The sequence below is a fragment of the Mytilus trossulus genome, chromosome 1 (assembly GCF_036588685.1).
Source record: "Mytilus trossulus isolate FHL-02 chromosome 1, PNRI_Mtr1.1.1.hap1, whole genome shotgun sequence".
Lineage (NCBI taxonomy): Eukaryota > Metazoa > Mollusca > Bivalvia > Mytilida > Mytilidae > Mytilus > Mytilus trossulus.
Window position 1 is genome coordinate 91,376,295 of NC_086373.1, and position 20,267 is coordinate 91,396,561.

Sequence of the window (20,267 nt, forward strand, 5' to 3'; positions counted from 1 at the left end):
TGGGTGTACAAAGGTCGCGAGAGTTCAATGGGGGTCACGGTAGATCCTTTGGAGCATCATTTACGCAGAAATTGTTAAAGAGCACCAAAGTCTTTCCTTAGTGACATCTAAACGGCCGTAAGGCGTAAATATCGAATTATGTAGACCAAAAATTATTAATGTGTACCAAAAACCGTCAGGGATGGTTACATAGACATTTGGCATCCATCTTGGCCAAAAGTCATTTGTTTCGCCCGATTTTGGTCCGATCGAGAAAATTTTGCATCAGATTGGACATGGTTTAGACGATGAAAACCACCACCAATATCATAAAGTCAGCTTGAGTTTGATATGCGGGACAAGTGGAACAACATTCCACGAGATCACATTAATTTTGTATGGAACCAACTGCAAAAAGATACCTAAGATTGGATTGAATGATTGTCTTGATCAACAAAATGCTCTAGCATATGCTTTTACTTTCAGAATTTTCTGTTCATTCAAACTGTTTAGGTGTGAAAGTTTATATGAATTATAAAAGCAATATAGCATAACTTGGAGGTGCATATGATAGAAGCAGTAAAATGTAAACTGGTTTTGCGGAGTCTAGTCTGATATTCTAGAATGATAATCAATCAATTAACAGGTTTTCTTCTGATAATGGAAGACCTTGGAATCTAGCCGCTCACTTTGGCATCTTTTTTACTTTTTTGATTTGATCGTCACTGACGAGTCTTTTGCAGACGAAACGCCAGTCTGATGTACAAAATTTTAAGCATGGTGTCTTTGATGATTTTATTGTCAAATAAAACAAATAGCACTTGCAGTCGGAAGTAATTACATTATTTATTTACTTATTTCAATGCTTTATTTCGAATCAGTCAATTGCAATGGTTTTACAATAAAAACAAAATTTAGTAATTAATTCGCGTTTCCGTTTTGACGATCTTTTCATTTATCTATTTTTAACTAACATCCTAGAATTGAATATATTGTTTCTTTCTGTAATTTGTTCTATATAAAAAAAAAAGGGTATTAGAATTATTGCTTGTGTCTACTAAATTATAAAAAAAACTTTTTTTAGGGTATAATTATGGTTTCCGTTTTTCTCATAGAAAATAGAAGTGTCTTTGGTCTGAGATGGTAAGTTTCTTATCAACATGTTGACAAAGGTTTAAATATAAAAATCCAGAAGTATTCTCAGCCCAACCAATGGGTCATCCGTATTTGTTATTTTTCATTAGTATTCTGCGCATAATATACAATAATTCTTATGTCCGGTTATATTTAATAGATGACAAATATTCAGAGGTATTCCAACGACGAAGGACGCCTTGAGTAATTTCATTCAAACAGTCATTTATCTGCCAATTTTCAGTGTATTGCCGGAGTCTAGTTGTTTCGGATCTCTTGTAATATGTTACAGCTCAATCCATGTTTATAAAGCTTTACTTGGCAATTGATCGATACCGCTGCTGGTTGACTGAGTGTCTCCGAGGGCAGATAACCCAGTAATCAGTGCTGTCGAACTTACAGGATTTATAACAGTCTGTTTTTTAATTGTCCGTTGATAAAGTAAAATAATATAAACTTGGTTCCATCTCCCTCAGGACAAGTCAACCTTGGATGGAGTTGCCTATTATGTGTCCCTTTCAATCTGAAAGATGACTCTTCAACAAACTAAGTGGATTTTCTTTTAATCTTGACTTTCAAATTTGGTATTTTTGCGAGTTTCTGGTAAAGGAAAGAAACCAAAACAAGAATGTGTCAAAAGTACACGGATGATCACATTATCATTTTCTATGTTCAGTGGACCGTGAAATTGGGATCAAAACTCTAATGTGTAACTAAAATTAGAAAGATCGTATCATTGGGAGCATGTGTACTAAGCTTCAAGTTGACTTCAACTTCATCAAAAACTACCTTGACCAAAACCCGAAGGGCGACAGACGGACGGACGAACTAACGAACAGACCAAAACATATTGCCCCTATCCGTATGTGGGGCATCAACATGATTAACAGTTTTATTTTCATTTTCTTCTGTGATTTTCTTTTCTCTAAATACTAAATAGGGATAAAAGATTGGTTCCAAGTCGGGCAAATCGTAGTAATAATTTTAGAATAATATGTTTTCCTATCCCCATGTATAGCGTGCGTTATTTGTTTTGCTGTAAATAATTCATAGTAAGTCCTCTGGTAGTGGGAACTTATAACAACTCATGATTATACTTGAAATTTTTCGTCACAAAATCAATTCTGGCAGTTCATATAAATTTTGGAAAAATCTATGTTTAAAAAGTTATAACTTACAAACAATGCAGATATATCCTCTTGACTGTCCAACCTGGTCTGTCGGAATAACAAGAAGCCTTCATATGTTGTAAATGTTAAAAAAAAACTTGTTTTTCAACAAGTCAACAATTAAAACAGACGACGTCACGTCCAATCAGCTTACAATTTAACAAAACAATTCAATTCATTGATAATTTGTAACAATTCCTTAGTTTGGAATTTGATAAAGCATTGATTCAGGCAGGCAAAGGTGTTTTTCCTAATCGTTACAGCCAAATTTAGTTTGTTTTACGGTCTTCCCCTACGAATGACACATGACTATCCTGCGACTTATCTATTTGCAATATTAAGAGAAAAGTCAGGGAATGTGACTTTTGTCAAAGATGATTATTGCTCATAAGGAAGTTTAGAAGCATTGAATTTGGCCCTTGCAAGTAGAATCAGTGTGGCTGTAGCCATTGATTGACGACCTAAATTACCCCCATTGACTGGGACAGATTAGGTGAACGTTTTTTCTGAAACTACCACTGCTCACTACTTACTTATTATAGAATTTAAACTGAGGGGTCACCAAAGGTTCTTTATGCGTTTAATAATAAAATTATTCGAAAAATTATTCAGGATAAGATAAGATAAGATAAGATAAGATAAGATTTATTTTATTAAAGTGTCACCATCCATTACAATATCAATATATATATACACATAAAGTCATAAGAACCCAACATTTATGTAAAAGGATGCCAGCCGAAAACGACTTATGAGACACTATCATTAAAACAAACATCTAATACATACATAAAAGGACAGCTTTGATACATTTAAAATGTATTTCGTAAATTAAAAAAAATAAATTAAAAAATAACAAAACATATATAATTTCTAGATGACATGTTTTCGTCGATAAAACATATGATAAAGGGAACTAGCTAAAAGAGGAACCATATTCTCATTACACATAAGATAACGAAGTTTTTCAACATCACATAAATTCTCAAAATCAACATTTAAAAGACAGGCTTTGGCATATAATTCATGTCTGATATCAGAGTAAAAACAACAATTAAAAAGAAAGTGTTTCAGTTTCATCTTCAATTTGGCTACTATCACAAAAAATACATAAACGGTCTTGTAGAGGTTCTGGTGGTCTAGCATATCGACCTGTTTCAACTTTAAGTTGTAACGAACCAGCTCTGAATAGTGACAAAATACGTCGGTGGCATCTATTATTAACTACCTTTACATAAGGCTCCGTACCAATACAAGTTTTAAACAATCTATAAAATATTAATTTATTACCATTGACATTATTTTTATCATTCCATACTTCATGGTGCCAATATTCTTTTTCAAAAACTTGTATAGAGTCCCATACATTACTCATATTAATTTCATCTTCTACATTTATAATCAAACTATATTTACGAGCTAACTGTAAAACTCTATAATCCCATGACGATTTTCTTCTAATCGCCCAGGTATGAACCTTTTTACATATATTACTAGTATTGTCACATTTTAGACGATTCCAAAGTTTAAAAACTTCAACTTTCAGTAGTGCATCGCCTGATAAAAAACCCATATCACCTCTAGCAACTAAGTTGCTGCTTCTTTTGCTTAAGCCTAAGAAAAATTTACAAGCATTGTTTTGCAAATTATTTATACAATTATGTATATTAATGCCCCATACACCGGAAGCATATGTAAAAATGGGTTTGACTAAAGTGTCATATAATTTAGTAAATACATCAAAATTCATACCACCAGTTTTACAAAATTTGGCTTTAATAACACCAAGAGCTCTATTAGCTGATTTATACAATTCTTTGGCAATTATAGAATTATCTGAAAATTCATTCAAAAGTACACCAAGATATTTATAACAAGCTGCATATTCAAGACAAAGTTCGCCATATTTGAACTGAGAATTACTTCTTAGTACAGATTTATTTCTAAAATGAACAATTTTGGTTTTGTTTTTATTTAGAGTTAATCTCCACTTTTCACACCACTTATTTAAAATGTCCAACTGCTTTTGCAGTTTCTCTGCATCAGGTGCAATCAATGCAATATCATCAGCATATAATAACATAGAGACCATAATGTCATCTATTTGAATACCACAATTTGTTTCTCTAATATCTGAGACTAAATCATTTACATAGATAGAAAATAAAGTCGGCGATAAAACACAGCCTTGTTTTACACCAAGAGCAACAGGAAATTACCTTTATGTTTTGATTTATATTATTGATATAAATCAAAACATCGTATCATTCCCGATTCGTTTTTCGAATTACTTTATTAAGGTGTTGAGAACCTTTGGTGACCCCACAGTTTCAGTGTCTATAACAAATACATAGTGAGCAGTGGTCGTTACAGACAAACGTTCACCTAATCTATCCCAGTCAATGGAATGATTTAGGTCGTCAATCAATGGCCACAACCACGCTGTTTTGAATATGATTCTATAATAAAGAGACCCCTCTTACTCCATTTGATTATTTTGTGACCTCCAATAATACTGCAACAGCTTTTGGACACAGTTTTGCCCCGAGGAATCATCTGCATTTGTCACAGCACTTTGGCTTACTATTGTCATGTATTGGTGACAGGACATTTACATTTTTCTTTCCAATCTGTAGCCACAAGACATTCTTTTTGGCGGAATTTCATATCCCCACGTTGTTTATGGCTTAGGGGCGTTTCCACATTATGTCAACATGTAGGACCCTTCTGTTGATACGGACAGTTCCACACACTGCTGTATCGTAATTTTCAAATAGGTTACAAAAATTCTGGGCTTGAAAAAGTAATTGTCCGAGTCGATATTGTATCCTTTACCTTTTGTGTGTGCCTCCTGAAGAGTAATTGAAAAGTTGCACGTCTACCTGGACATGTCTATAAACTAAATATGGCAACTGTGAGACTCGGATAGCATCAACACTTTCACTCCCCATTTATGTGGCCTTGAAGACATATTTTTGAAATTGAACTCTACCTTTAAACGATATGTCGTTTCTTTTATGGTTATATTAATGATTGAAGCAGGCATTGAATTGATCCATCAGGTGTTTGAGCATTAACAAGGGGTTACAATTTTCAGCACCTGGTAATGGTTTGAGCACTGAATTCGTGGAGATATATCCTTATCTGTCACGACTGATTGTATTTGGAAATACAGGAGTATCAGTTGACCAATATATTTTGGCACATGGTTTTCTATCAGGCCATAATAAATGATAGGTTTGTTTGCCCAAACCCTACCTACCCAGAAAAAAGCTGCCTACTCAAATTCTTTTATTTTCCTGATTTGAAGAAGTTTTTTTTTAATCAAATAGGCATGGAGACTAATAAACAAATGATAAACATCTGATACTTTAATTTCTTTTTTTGAAAAAAAGAAAAGAAAATGCCTACCTACCTTCCCACTGTTTCAACCTTTGAGTAGGGTTTGGGCAAACCAAAATATTTTTAAGTGTGGCCTCAACAACCTTTTTTGAAACAGAGGCCAAGAAAAGTATTCACTTCAGCAACTCGGGGTCTTTTCCTTGCCATTTTGTTTTGATTTGGGTGTTTCACTTCTTACTTTAGGAATGATAGTGATCACTTTCGTCAATCAAATTTTCAATTAGCATGCCAGTTAAGAAAAGATGTAAGAAAGATCCTTGTCTTATGGCATGATTCTAGTTGGCCTTGAGATTCTAGAAGGTGTGACAAGGTGAGGCATTCCTGGATCTTAGTACACAATATTTCAAGCGAACCATTAAGGCTTCACCAGCATCACAGGCAATGTTCAGGAATATCATCATTGCCATCAATGTCTGATGTAGGAGAGCTGTCATGGAGTGGTAAAAGCATCAGACTACTATCAAAACGGTTCCTGGTTTGATCCCCATTCCGGTGTGGAAATTTCAAGGAATGAATTTTAGAGTGCCTTGACATCATTTGCAAGTATGGTCTTGAGAAACGATAATAGTCCGTCGAAAAGAGACAGTAAAATGCTGACCTGTGCTAAGAGAGGGCCATATCTCTTGCAAGTAAAAAAACACCCATGTAGATTTTGAAAAAGGGCAGGGTAATGCCCCTACAAGGCAGCACTTGCACCCTCAAAGTGGAAAGGGATAAAGGGAACATATATTTATTCTAGTGAGCTTCCACCACGCATGCATTGAGGATGCTCTGAGCATTTTAGAGAAGCTAATATCGTTAATACACCATTACATTCCCATTAATGTCAATCAAATTTAATAGTTATAGATAAGAGCTTGTATGAGTTTTTGTAAGCCTTTTGTACGCAAGTAATAATAAAGTTTTACTATGTTGCCCTAGAAAATTAGTTAATTGACACAAAAAAAAGATATATCTGACAAAACTTGAGGTTAAACAGTTTATGGACATTTCATCAACATGCATATATGTTTTAGTTATATAAGAGCTTTTCGATCTCATGTTGATGAAATGTCCATAAGGAAGCTTGCTCGAATAAATATATGTTCCTTAATATAAAATACAATAATTTTTTTCCAAATCCATAATAAATAAAATGCTTCACTGAGCACAGCCTGATACAACCACAGAAGCTGTTTTTTTAACCCTGAACAGTTGGGGAAAATTTGGACAATGTTCAAGCTTGATACTGTGTGAATTTGGAATGGGATCAAAAGTTGGAGCAATTACCACCCACACACTAAATCCCTGCCTTAGATATTGTCAGATAAGTGGAAAATCACCCTTCTTTTACTAATAAAACCCTGCAACTCAGAAATGTAAAATCTATTATTCATAAAAATTGAAAGGGAGTATCAATATATATAAAGAATTCACAAAATTTTCATGCATATTGGTTAAAGTGTTTTAGGGTTAATGTCCTACATGTTGATTACAGAAGACAGGACAGACGATCAACAGTATATCATAATATGTTTCATAAACAGGTGTATAAAAGGTATTGTGTATACTTAGTTCCATAATATTTGGTTGAGGCTAACTAAAGTTACTGAACGGAAACAAAACATTTCAGCAATTTTTCCATTTGTTCAGGGGCTTTAAAGTGACACAACCAAAAAATTCAGACTGCTACAGCAGGGGCATAATAACTAGAGGCTCTAAAGAGCCTGTGTCGCTCACCTTGGTCTATGTGAATATTAAACATAGGAAGCAGATGGATTCATGACAAAATTATGTTTTTGGTGATGGTGATATGTTTGTACATCTTACTTTACTGAACATTCTTGCTGCTTACAATTATCACTATCTATAATAAACTTGGTCCAGTAGTTTCTGTGGAAAATGTAACCGGTAGTAAAAATCTACAAGTTTTATGAAAATTGTTAAAAATTGACTGTAAAGGAAAATAACTCCTTAGGGGGTCAATTGACCATTTTGGTCATGTTGACTTATTTGTAAATCTTACTATACTGAACATTTTTGCTGTTTACAGATTAACTCTATCTATAATAATATTCAAGATAATAACCAAAAACAACAAAATTTTCCTAAAATTACCAATTCAGGGACAGCAACCCAACAACCGGTTCTCTGATTCATCTGAAAATTTCAGGGCAGATAGGACTTGACCTGATGAACAATTTAACCCAAGTCAGATTTGCTCTAAATGCTTTGGTTTTTGAGTTATAAGCCAAAAACTGCGTTTTACCCCTATGTTCTATTTTTAGCCATGGCGGCCATCTTGGTTGGTTTGGCGGGTCACGCTACACATTTTTTAAACTAGATACCCCAAAGATGATTGTGGCCAAGTTTGGATTAAGTTGGCCCAACAGTTTCAGATGAGAAGATTTTTGTAAAAGATATATAAAATTTACGAAAAATGGTTAAAAATTGACTTTAAGGGGGCTCGCGGGTCTAAATCAATTTTTTTTTATTTAATATAAGATTTCGCTATATTTTTCTATAAATGAACTTTATCTTATATCTAATAGAAAAATGAAATAAAAACATGGGGTCACCGCTCATTTACGCTCACAATCTGCTTTCGAAAGAAGCATATATTTTTGTTAATGTCCGTTTTTTCTGTTGAGCTAATAGGCGAAATAGCGGTAATATCCAAATAAAAAAAATACTAAATTACAGAAATCGCTAAAATTTTACAATTATTTAGTTTATGTACAGCTAATTCGAAAACAACAATAAAAAATATAGGTCACCGATGAGTTGAAAAAGATATTTCAATTTTAATGCCAAAAATTGGCATTTTTGCACCAAAGGGAGATAATTTGGAGCTTTTTCAATGATATCTACATTTTAAAAGTCACCTGGGGCCAACGCGTATTGACTTTATGGAATAATTTTTGTACCATATGATAAAGTAACAACTTCTTAAGGTAACTGATCAAATTTGTAATGAAAAATAAATTTTTGATTTTTTTCTAAATATTTTATTCCCGCGAGCCTCCTTAAAGGGCAATAACTTCTAAAGGGGTCATCTGACCATTTTGGTCCTGATGACTTATTTGTAAATCTTACTTTGCTGAACATTATTGCTGTTTACAGTTTCTCTCTATCTATAATAATATTCAAGATAATAACCAAAAACAGCAAAATTTCCCTAAAATTACCAATTCAGGGGCAGCAACCCAACAACTGGTTGTCTGATTCATCTGAAAATTTCAGGGCAGATAGATCTTGACCTGATAAACAATTTTACCCCGTGTCAGATTTGCTCTAAATGCTTTGGTTTTTGAGTTATAAGCCAAAAACTGCATTTTACCCCTATGTTCTATTTTTAGCCATGGCGGCCATCTTGTTTTGTTTGGCAGGTCACGCCACACATTTTTTAAACTAGATACCCCAATGATGATTGTGGCCAAGTGTGGTTTCATTTGGCCCAGTAGTTTCAGAGAAGAAGATTTTTTTAAAAGTTAACGACGACGGACGACGACGACGGATGCCAAGTGATGAGAAAAGCTCACTTGGCCCTTCGGGCCAGGTGAGCTAAAAATTGCAGAAAACACCTCTGCAGTGTCAGGTTACATGACTTAGAAAGTTGATCTTTTATATTAACTTCTTGTTAAATTTAACGCTTCTTTGGTGCTGAAAGGATCATTTCAGTTTGAAAGGGATAATAATTGTTGATGATGCCATTCAAGACGACAGACATTTTAGTCACACTTCCACAACTATTGTTGAAGGCAAGGCAATAAAATATAAATTCTGCATTTTTTTCTTTTTTATTCACTCATTTTTTTGTAAATAAGTCTTTTCACTAAAATGATTCCTGGAAATTATGACATGCCAACAAAATATTTAATAGCTGATCAGATCTGTCAGTGTAACAAAAAAAAAATAACAGTTTGACCAACTACCAAAAACTATCACATTTGACATGGGATTTCCACCCCCTCTTTAATGAGCAGTCAAGGACACACTGATAAATTATCAAAACAATAAATATCAAACAAATTAGTGTTTGCACATGTGATTGAATGGAAAACGTCAATGAAATTTTCAAAGTATTTTTAGATGATCAAATATAAAAAATACTTTGTAAAAAATTAGCCATCTATTGTTCAATTTATAAATATTCCTAGGTAAACATTGTCATTAAACTCCCATTTTACGCTTGAGTGATTCTGGCATCTCTGGTGGTGGTGGACGTGGAAGCCTGAAGTAAACCTTTACAGAATCATAGATGAACCACTGTAATGCTGTGAGTGTACCAATCATGATGATTCTGGGGAATAAACCCTTCCACATTCCTAAAAGAAAATTTAAAAAATAAATATTCTATTCGGACATTGGACTCCAGACGTTCTTTGAACTGAGTGTTACTGGGCATACATGTTTTACTGTGTGTTTGTTATTTTTACATTGGCTACATGTATAAGGGGAGGGTTGAGATCCCAAAAACATGTTTAACCCTGCCACAATTTTATTTATCTAAAAAAAAAATTTTATACCAACTTGCAATTAAATTTTACATCCTCTACTAAAACATTTTCATTTTCTTGAGACCATTAGTGTATTGGAGTAAGGATATGTTATATTTTTTTATCACTGGCCATAATATTTTGCAGTTTTTTTTCTCCATTGTGTTGTGGTTGAAACTTTTTTATTCTGATAAGTGTCTAATACATGTATTTGTAAAATTGTAACAAAGCTGCACATAGTATATCTATCATGCAAACAATATGATACTAACAAAGTGTTTTCCCTCTCAGTATGTACCTATCACCATCACATACTAACTTAATTTTTGATGTAACACGTCTTCTGATTGGCTGACATTATTTTGTTATCAGCCCAAAGCCATAATTTCGTCATGTGACCATGACGTCATCAACATCTTTTCATGGTTTTCTATGGTTTAAAATGGAATTTAGAAATAAATTATAAGAAATGACTGTAATATTTTTTCTGTCTATTTGAAAAAAACATAAAAAATGTAGTGCACACTGTTAAATCAGTGTGTACCAAATTTTTTATGTGATTTCTTCATAGACAGATAAAAATATTACAGTCATTCCTTAAGTATTTTACTTTTGCCTCATTTTATCATTGTAATATCACTAATATGATTTTGTTTTTACATGCAATCTTAGATACAAGATGTTATTTTTAATTGTTTTCTTATCTGACACAGAAATTAAACTCACCCATGAATCCCAGATCCTTAGCAATATCCATAAAGTTACTGCCCTTAGCCTGGTTGAGTTTGGATACAATGGTGTCAGCAGGATGTGACACAATAGCACAGAATACACCAGCTGAAACACAAAAATAAACAGTTAAAAACAAACTATACTAACACAACAGTTTAAAGAAAGAATTAAATAGTCTTTCTAAATGGGAGATAACTCTTGATCAAATTCTTAAAAAATTGCCTTGCAAGCATAACTTCTGTGTATGACATACAAATCACTTACAGGAAAGTATTTATAGCTGTAGATTTTGAATTGTGAAATAGTCTGGTTTTTACGAACTGAAGAGAGACTAACTTGTGACAAAATGAAGAGATTGCCATTGTAAAATATCACAATGTTTGTAAAGGAACTATCATGAATATTTCAAATGATTCACCAATTTTTCTCAATTCTCTTTGCTTTGGTGAGCATTTAATGCAAAAAAGTCCAAGCATACAGAGGTAACTAGTGATACTAATATTATTAAGTAATGCATGCAAAAAGTTCTGCATTTACACTCTTCCAATTGCAATATTTTGTGATGCATGTAAATCCTATAAGACCTTTATTCAATCTTGTATTAAGAGAAAGTCAACATTTGTATGGTCTTTCATGCTAACCTTGAAAATTTTCAGCATTTATACTATAATACATGTATGTGTAATGTGTTTTACAATGTGTTACGAGATATGATTTTCAATATTGCCGAATGACGGAACATATTATAGTACATATTCAATTTCAAAAACAATAATTTCAATATTATAGAAATATATTACATTACTGTGGATTCATTATTATTCATTGGATACCAATTTTTGTGTGTAGAGGTGAACCACAAATTCAAATGTTCAACGAATAACAAATTTTTTTATAGGATGTGTATGCAGAGATTAGTAAAACCACGAAATCAAATACCCTTGAAAATGCAAGTTTTTCTCCATCCACGAAAATTGAAACCCACGAAAATGAATGAGTCCAAAGTATTGTACATTATTGTGCTAAACTTGTCCCACTGAATAGAAATCAGTTAGGTAACTAAGGTTTAGTGAATTTGAATTGATTGAACTTTTTTCATTTCCCTTTTGGGCCAATTTGTCTAGACTTTCAATAGCAGCTCAAAAAGTTGTATCATAAAAACTAAATCTATATTGTGTATCTCATTAGTATGACAAAAAAAATATTTAAAAATAATATTGTAAATGCTTTGTTACACTGAAAAACTGATTTATAACCCCCTGTTTCCTTACCAATATAACCAGCTAAGAAGGTGACTGAGAGTTGTTCAGCCTTGTTACATTCAATTCTTGGTCTGGGTACTACATATTTATACAAGGCTTCTACTGTTCTCTCAAAACAAGCAAATTTCATCATTGTATATGGGATCTGTCTGCACCATAAAGGCACCAGTCCTTTGTAAAATCTGTATAAAAGAAGACATACATTTATATACATATATATACAATGTTTAAAGTATTTGTTATAGAGGTTTTACCTATGTTAAGTTAATGTTGCTTATTATTTCACAGTATTTAAGTACACAGTGATGACTTTTTTTCTGAGAACCATTCCAATATCAAGTAAAATGAACAAATGCTTCATAATACTGTTATTGTTTTTTGAGATATATGCCGAAAACTGCATTTTTTACCCTTCATGTATGTTCTATTTTTAAAAACAGCAACGTTAACCCATTTGACGATGAATCAAATCCCTAGATAACATTTATAAACATGATACCCTATGCAATATTTATAAAGTTTGATTACATTTGACCCAGTAGTTTCAGAGAGAAGTAGTTTTTTTAACGTTTTCAACAACAGCAACAGTTGCCAAGTGATGACAAAAGATCATCACTTAAAAAAAAGAAAGATCCAAGATCTCAGAGTAGAAATGTTGGAAGTAAATAATTTTAGAGAAAAAAAATCTATGTTTATAGCCATTTCATTTAGTTATGTTTCCAAATTTTATTCAGATTTTTATTTTGAACCATTCTGATGATCTGGGGATAAGCTATTTCATTCTCATAGCAAAATGGACTTGTCTTTGGAAATATAAATAGGATGCAACAAGTGAAACTGCGAGCTACTGCTCACTGATGATACCCCCGCCGCAAGTGGATAATATTAATAGTGTAAAAATATGCAAGTGTTCCGTAAACAGGAAGTTGTCGAGTGATGAATCTGAAAATGCATCACACGGTATAGTTGACTTATATAAATCCTGAAACCAAATTTCAGAAATCCTTGTATTGTAGTTCCTGAGAAAAATGTGACGAAAATTTTCAACTTGGCTATCATGTGTAAAATCATACAAGTGTTCGGTAAACAGGAAGTTGTCAAGTGATCAATCTGAAAGCGCATCACACGGTATAGCTGACTTAGATAAATCCTGAAACCAAATTTCAGAAATCCTTGTATTGTAGTTCCTGAGAAAAATGTGACGAAAATTTTCAACTTGGCTATCATGTGTAAAATCATACAAGTGTTCGGTAAACAGGAAGTTGTCAAGTGATCAATCTGAAAACACATCACACGGTATAGCTGACTTAGATAAACCCTGAAACCAATTTTAGAAATCCTTGTATTGTAGTTCCTGAGAAAAATGTGACGAAAGTTTCATGGGACGGACTGATGGACGGACTGAGGGACGGACTGATGGACAGACAGAGGTAAAACAGTATACCCCCCCTTTTTTAATTTCAGAAATCCTTGTATTGTAGTTCCTGAGAAAAATGTGACGAAAATTTTCAACTTGGCTATCATGTGTAAAATCATACAAGTGTTCGGTAAACAGGAAGTTGTCAAGTGATCAATCTGAAAACACATCACACGGTATAGCTGACTTAGATAAACCCTGAAACCAAATTTCAGAAATCCTTGTATTGTAGTTCCTGAGAAAAATGTGACGAAAGTTTCATGGGACGGACTGACTGACGGACGGACTGATGGACAGACAGAGGTAAAACAGTATACCCCCCCTTTTTTAAAGCGGGGGTATAATTATATCAATACATCTTTAAAACATGCATACATAAATATGTGTTTTATATAGTTCAAATAGTGAATATTAAATATTCATTTCTGATGCTGCAAACTAATTGAAAACGTCATGATAGAAGTTTCAGTATTAAATTTTTAAAAATCCAACAAGATAAAGGATGTGTTGTTTATATCTAAATCTACATCACTGTGAGTCTGTGTAAATACGTAGTTATCAAACTAACCCGTTGATTCCTTCCTCTTTTAATATCCTTGGGAAACCTTCTCTCAGTGTTGTACTCCAGCCAGCCTGTGTTTGGATTCTGACTTTACAAGCTTCCATTGGACATAGAGCAATGTCAGCAAAGAATTCAGCTGATGCACTGGATATCAGGTATAATGAAGTTCTCCATAAAAAGCAATTTTCCTATTTAATATAAGGTAGCAAATATAAGTTTCAAATGTGCATCAATTGCTCCTGTGAGCATCTCTCACAGTCTACAACAAACAACTTTATGATACATGATTTAATCACATTTTGTTTCTCTGTCAATTTAAGTTTTTCTTGTATTTCATTGGTTTTTTTCTTCTCTGATAGGCACAATCCACATTGAATGTCATGAATGTATATGAATTGCGATATCAAATTTACAGATCTTACATCGTTGGGTTGATGTTTAGATGAGTTGTATATACATAATGTACACAGCCATGTATCACCATCATTGCTGGTGATCCGATGGATAAATCTGTTGTAGAATTGTCACCGACTCAGACGTACTTATAAATATAATTATTTTCTGTGACTGTATCTTGCATTAATTTGTATGATCCTTTACTATAGATAATTGAGCTGATCTGTAACAATAACATCTCCATGCCTTATATATCATGTACTGTAGTACCCGCTAGATTAAAACTGACGAGGAAATGTAACACACAGCCACCGAAAGCTTTATTTTTGTGAAGCCCAGGTGGTCATGTGGTCTAGTAGGGCGGCTGCAGTGCAGGTGATTTGTTGTCACGATATCTCAGTAGCATGGTTTCGAATCCCGGCAGGGGAGGAACATAAAATTTGCGAAAGCAAATTTACAGATCTAACATTGTTGGGTTGATGTTTAGACGAGTTGTATATGAATTAAATATATATATATGTATGAAAAAAATTACTAATAAATATTTCTATCCATTTTTCTATCATTTGTAGGGGGATTCTAAGAACAAAAATTGAAATACAAATACAAATACAATATTTGTTCACATGTTTTACATGTACATGTGCATTTATAACATAATAACGTTTTCTGTAATAGCAACTGTTAAAGTGTGTCTTTAACTATATATTATGACTATGGCATTGTCATAGGTGAAGCAACATTCATATAATTTTATTGTATTGACTGATTAAGAAAACTAGAGGCTCTAAAGAGCCTGTGTCGCTCACCTTGGTCTATGTGAATATTCAACAAAGGACACAGATGGATTAATGACAAAATTGGGTTTTGGTGATGGTGATGTGTTTGTATATCTTACTGTACTAAACATTCTTGCTGCTTACAATTATTTCTATCTATATTGAACTTGGCCCATTAGTTTCAGTGGAAAATGTTAGTTAAAATTTACAAATTTCATGAAAATTGTTAAAAGTTGACTATAAAGGGCAACAACTCCTAAAGGGGTCAACTGACCATTTTGGTTATGCTGACTTATTTGTAGATCTTACTTTGCTGAACATTATTGCTGTTTACAGTTTATCTCTATCTATAATAATATTCAAGATAATAACCAAAAACATCAAAATTTCCCTAAAATTACCAATTCAGGGACAGCAACCCAACAACGGGTTGTCTGATTCATCTGAAAATTTCAGGGAAGATAGATCTTGATCTGATAAACAGTTAAACCTGGTGTGATTTGCTCAAAATGCTTTGGTTTTTGAGTTATAAGCCAAAAACTGCATTTTACCCCACTGTTCTATTTTTAGCCATGGCAGCCATCTTGGTTAGTTGACCGGGTCACGCCACACATTTTTTAAACTAGATACCCCAAAGATGATTGTGGTCAAGTTTGGATTAATTTGGCCAAGTAGTTTCAGAGGAGAAGATTTTTGTAAAGATTACTAAGATTAACGAAAAATGGTTAAAAATTGACTATAAAGGGCAATAACTCCTAAAGGAGTCAACTGACCATTTTGGTTATGTTGACTTATTTGTAGATCTTACTTTGCTAAACATTATTGCTGTTTACAGTTTATCTCTATCTACAATAATATTCAAGATAATAAGGGAAAACAGACAAAATTTCCCTAAAATTACCAATTCAGGGGCAGCAACCCAACAACGGGTTGTCTGATTCATCTGAAAATTTCAGGGCAGATAGATCTTGACCTGATTAACAATTTAACCCCATGTCAGATTTGCTCTAAATGCTTTGTTTTTTGAGTTATAAGCCAAAAACTGCATTTTACCCCTATGTTCTATTTTTAGCCATGGCGGCCATCTTGGTTGGTTTGACGGGTCATGCCACACATTTTTTAAAACTAGATACCCCAATGATGATTGTGTCCAAGTTTAATTTAATTTGGCCCAGTAGTTTTTGAGGAGAAGATTTTTGTAAAAGTTAACGACGACGACGGAGTGATTAGAAAAGCTCACTTGGCCCTTCGGGCCAGGTGAGCTAAAAAAGGATATTCTAAAATGATATTCCAAAATACATGCATTAAGTGTCTAGGTGTTCTGGATCCTTGGGCATTGGCATGCCTTTGCCTTTTCCAATTTACTTTTCACCTTATTTCACAATGTAAAAAGAAATGTAAATTGTGTTTAATTCAATAATTTTAAAATAAATGTCAATGTACATGTGCAATGTATACCGTAAATTGTGTATAAATATTCCGTCATGATGTGAAAACTTCATTTTTTTTTAAATACAATAAATTTTCAATTTATAAACTTAAACCACAACCTTCACAAATTTATGTAAAAAGTTCTGTTCATACCTCTCCTAATAAGTTTCCATAAAATATCTTGAAGACTTCATAGAATCCAAATTTGCAAATTCCTTGCATTGAATAACCAATTAATGTTGGAGCCCATCCCTTGGTCAGCTCCATAGCTCCACCTTCTTTGATGGATACTTTGAAGCCTTTGACGATCCCACCATATTTTTCAGGTTGTACTTGAATTCTACATTTCACCAAATCAAGTGGTACTACAGCTGTGTGTGTTATACCGCAACTCAATAAACCACCAAAACCACACAAGGCATAGTACTTGTTAGATCCAAATTCACAGCTGGTGTCCTCTGAAATAAAGTTAAATATTATTTATATAATAATAAAGAATTATTTTCCAAAATATCTTCTATTTTTCTGCCAAGACTTAAAATCCAAAGGCAGGAAACATATCTTTTCTATTTCGTTGTGGCGGTTTTGCCTTAGAAAAGTGACCATCTATAACTTTGCCACTGTTGTCATGTTGACCTTCACAATATGCATTTTCAATAATTCCAAGTATTCTGATGTTTTTTTGCATTATAAATATTTATATTTAGGATATCAACTGTATACCAGACAGGTAATTACATCTTATCAGAATTGGAAGAACCCCTCAAGTGAGGAGTATACCTTAATAAAAGTAGTTAACTTATGAGTATGATTATTTTATATCAAAAATAAATTGGATGGACTAGTGATTTTATTAGTTTCAATAGAAATTGACTACTCCGAGATTATCACAGGTGAAAGAACTTTTCTGCTTTAACATTCATTCATAAATATAGCTTTTAACTAAAAACTTAATACAAATTCATGGGTGTCCTTGAATCTGACAGCTGAGTAAATTTCAAATGTAATTGTATCATGAAAATCTTTTACAATTTTAATGATAACGGTCATTGGTAATTAATGATATACAATATATGTCGCCTATATAATGTGTTTTCTTGATATACCTTTAGCAGATGCAGCGGCGATTGTTCGTGTTTCGTTCACTTTGAAACCTTCACATTTTGCCTGATGGAAAGGGCTGCTGAACGGGTTGTTTTTCACCGCGTTGGAGATTGCTTCCATCATTTTGACCTGAAATATACATGAATATTGTATTAAGACTTGTCGCTAGGAATTTTGATCAAAGTTTCAGTACAGTTAAGATTTAAATTGACAACCGGCGTTTTGTCCTCTTACCGTTCTGGCGTGTTGCGACGGAAAGGACTGATTAAAAGGTCAAACAGGGCTAAATTCTTCATACATTTGTGATTGGATGGTGCTATTGTGACGATATCGTCTGGTTCCCTGTTGCATCCATAAAAAAGTGTAATAATTGATGATTTTGCTAGGTATTATTATAATTTATATAAAAATGTTCAATAATTTAGTTTTGGGAGAGTCGTTTGCGAATGCAGCAAACTTTTATAAAGTGTATTATGCTTCGACTAAAATAATTCGATGCACAGCATAAAAGTCTACAGTTAGTCTAGTCAGAGACATATATTTTTTTGTGAATTTTTTTCTTCTAAAACAGAGGCGGATTTATCTAAAAGGGGGGGGGGGGGGGGGGGTTGACACTAGTGGCAAGGTTTCGGTGCAAAATATAGTTGAAATGAATTTTGTGTCCGGACACATGGCCACAACGATAAATTACAAATATTGAATACAGTAATTCAGTTTAACATAGATGCTTTATTTAATATAAATAACCAAATGACAAACGACACAATTGAAAATTCAATCAGATTCAATTTTCTTAAATAAATAAATTAAACTGCAAATCTCTTTTTGCATTGTGTTGAGGCACCGGACACATCCATATAGAGCACCAATGGCTACACTAATATATAAAAATCATTATAGGGGTGTGCTATATCAAATTGAACCCTCCTTTTCCAAAGTTAGTACAGAAAAACATTTGACCCCCACTACATTTTGACCAGGCCCCCTCCCGTGTTAAATATGATAAGTCCCTCAGCTATAATTATAAAGAAAAAGTCAATCTAATTGAAATGTTGATCTCTGATTACGTTATACTGCAGTATAACGTAATCAGAGATCAACATTTCAATTAGATTGAAGAAAAAGTAAGACACTTTTTCTTTCACTTTCTATCATATTCCGATTGGACCGATTAAAGGTAAAACAGAATACTTCTGTCTATATTTCCTGATCTTAAGACCAATGAGTCTTGGGGCGGCCCCTCACTGAGTTGTCGAGCTACATATTGGTTTGGTGCATAAACTGTTTACAGGTTCCACTCCCGTGTTGTCTAGTTCGCTCCTTTTTTAAAATTCTGACTGGTCAGCATCAGGAAAGCTCATAAATCGTCGAAAAACGACGTTGTTTAATTTATTGGATAATCACCAACTTCAATAACCAATGCACAGAGGCATGATGAATATAAATAAGGAGATGAAAGGCTGGCTTTGAAATCTCAATCGCCCAGCAAAACAACAGCTTAAATGTTAACCCAAAAATATAACTATTGAACCCGAAATTATAAAATTAGTATGTCCCAGCCTAAACAGACATCTTTTATATAGTAAATAACGGTGTTTTTTTTGGCTAGAACGATGCCAAGAGTAAAATTATCACGAGGAGGAGAAAATTGGTCCCTTTTGTCATTAGTTTTTGTGTCGAGTATTTCGTGTATAACTGAAATCTAAATCTAGAAAACAAGTTACATTTACACCACTGTCCCGGGTTAGATGGAGATTGAGCACAATGAAACATGTTTAAACCCACCACATTCTTTATAAGCCTTTTCCAAAGCCCATATGTGTTTCCCTGAAGCTATCGTTTGTAGCTCTCTGTCATAATTAATTTTTTTTAATTTTATAAGCTAAATTTAAACCCATGTTTTCTGTTAATTTTTTTCTCTTTATTTTTTGGATGCATACCAAATAAATTAACCAAAAATTTAGGCAATTATATAGTTTGTGAATAACATGCATATTACTCAACTGATATATACACAAATAACTATTGCAGTTCCTTTTCTGTAGTTTCTTGATGCTGACATGGAATGTGGATAAAGCCAACTGACAATCGGTCTACGCGAGAATTGTTTTTGCCGCTTACCTACACAACGAAGCATTGCTACATAATAAACTTTTCAAAGGAATAATGGAGCTACATAATTTTTGCCATTGCACACAATAACCCCTCTTGAGGACAACTGCCCCAGGCAATTTCACTTTGACACATTCCCCATTTTCATTCTCAATTTTAAAGATTAATAATAATTGTCGAAATTTTGAAATTATGCCTCTAAACTGACATTTTTGGTGTAGTTGACAATAGTTCTATACTACTAGTAGTATATAATGTTGATTTTGATATATAGAACAATTGAAGTGATAGTCTTAAAATATTGGACTGG

At 33.3% G+C, this 20,267-nt stretch overlaps 1 protein-coding gene across 1 annotated transcript; it reads right to left on the reverse strand.

Annotated features, from left to right (window-relative positions):
• Positions 1 to 9,444: 9,444 nt before the first annotated feature.
• LOC134690485 (solute carrier family 25 member 3-like) lies at positions 9,445 to 18,208 on the reverse strand. The gene is made up of 7 exons (XM_063550462.1): positions 18,080 to 18,208; positions 17,848 to 17,974; positions 16,895 to 17,199; positions 14,142 to 14,323; positions 12,166 to 12,338; positions 10,889 to 10,999; positions 9,445 to 9,991 (listed from the first exon to the last, which is right to left on the reverse strand). The coding sequence occupies exons 2-7, from the start codon at positions 17,966 to 17,968 to the stop codon at positions 9,837 to 9,839; spliced, it is 1,047 nt and encodes a 348-aa protein (XP_063406532.1). The 5' UTR covers positions 17,969 to 17,974; positions 18,080 to 18,208; the 3' UTR covers positions 9,445 to 9,836.
• Between the last annotated feature and the right edge of the window lie 2,059 nt (positions 18,209 to 20,267).

Excerpts from the sequence above, each read along its gene's own strand:
- LOC134690485 (XM_063550462.1), bottom strand. The coding sequence starts at position 17,968 with ATGATGGAAGCAATCTCCAACGCGGTGAAAAACAACCCGTTCAGCAGC. Across the intron at positions 11,000-12,165 it reads CTTCTTAGCTGGTTATATTG|CTGGTGTATTCTGTGCTATT; the intron begins GTAAGGAAACAG and ends TTTGTGTTTCAG. Across the intron at positions 9,992-10,888 it reads TAAGGATCTGGGATTCATGG|GAATGTGGAAGGGTTTATTC; the intron begins GTGAGTTTAATT and ends ATTTTCTTTTAG.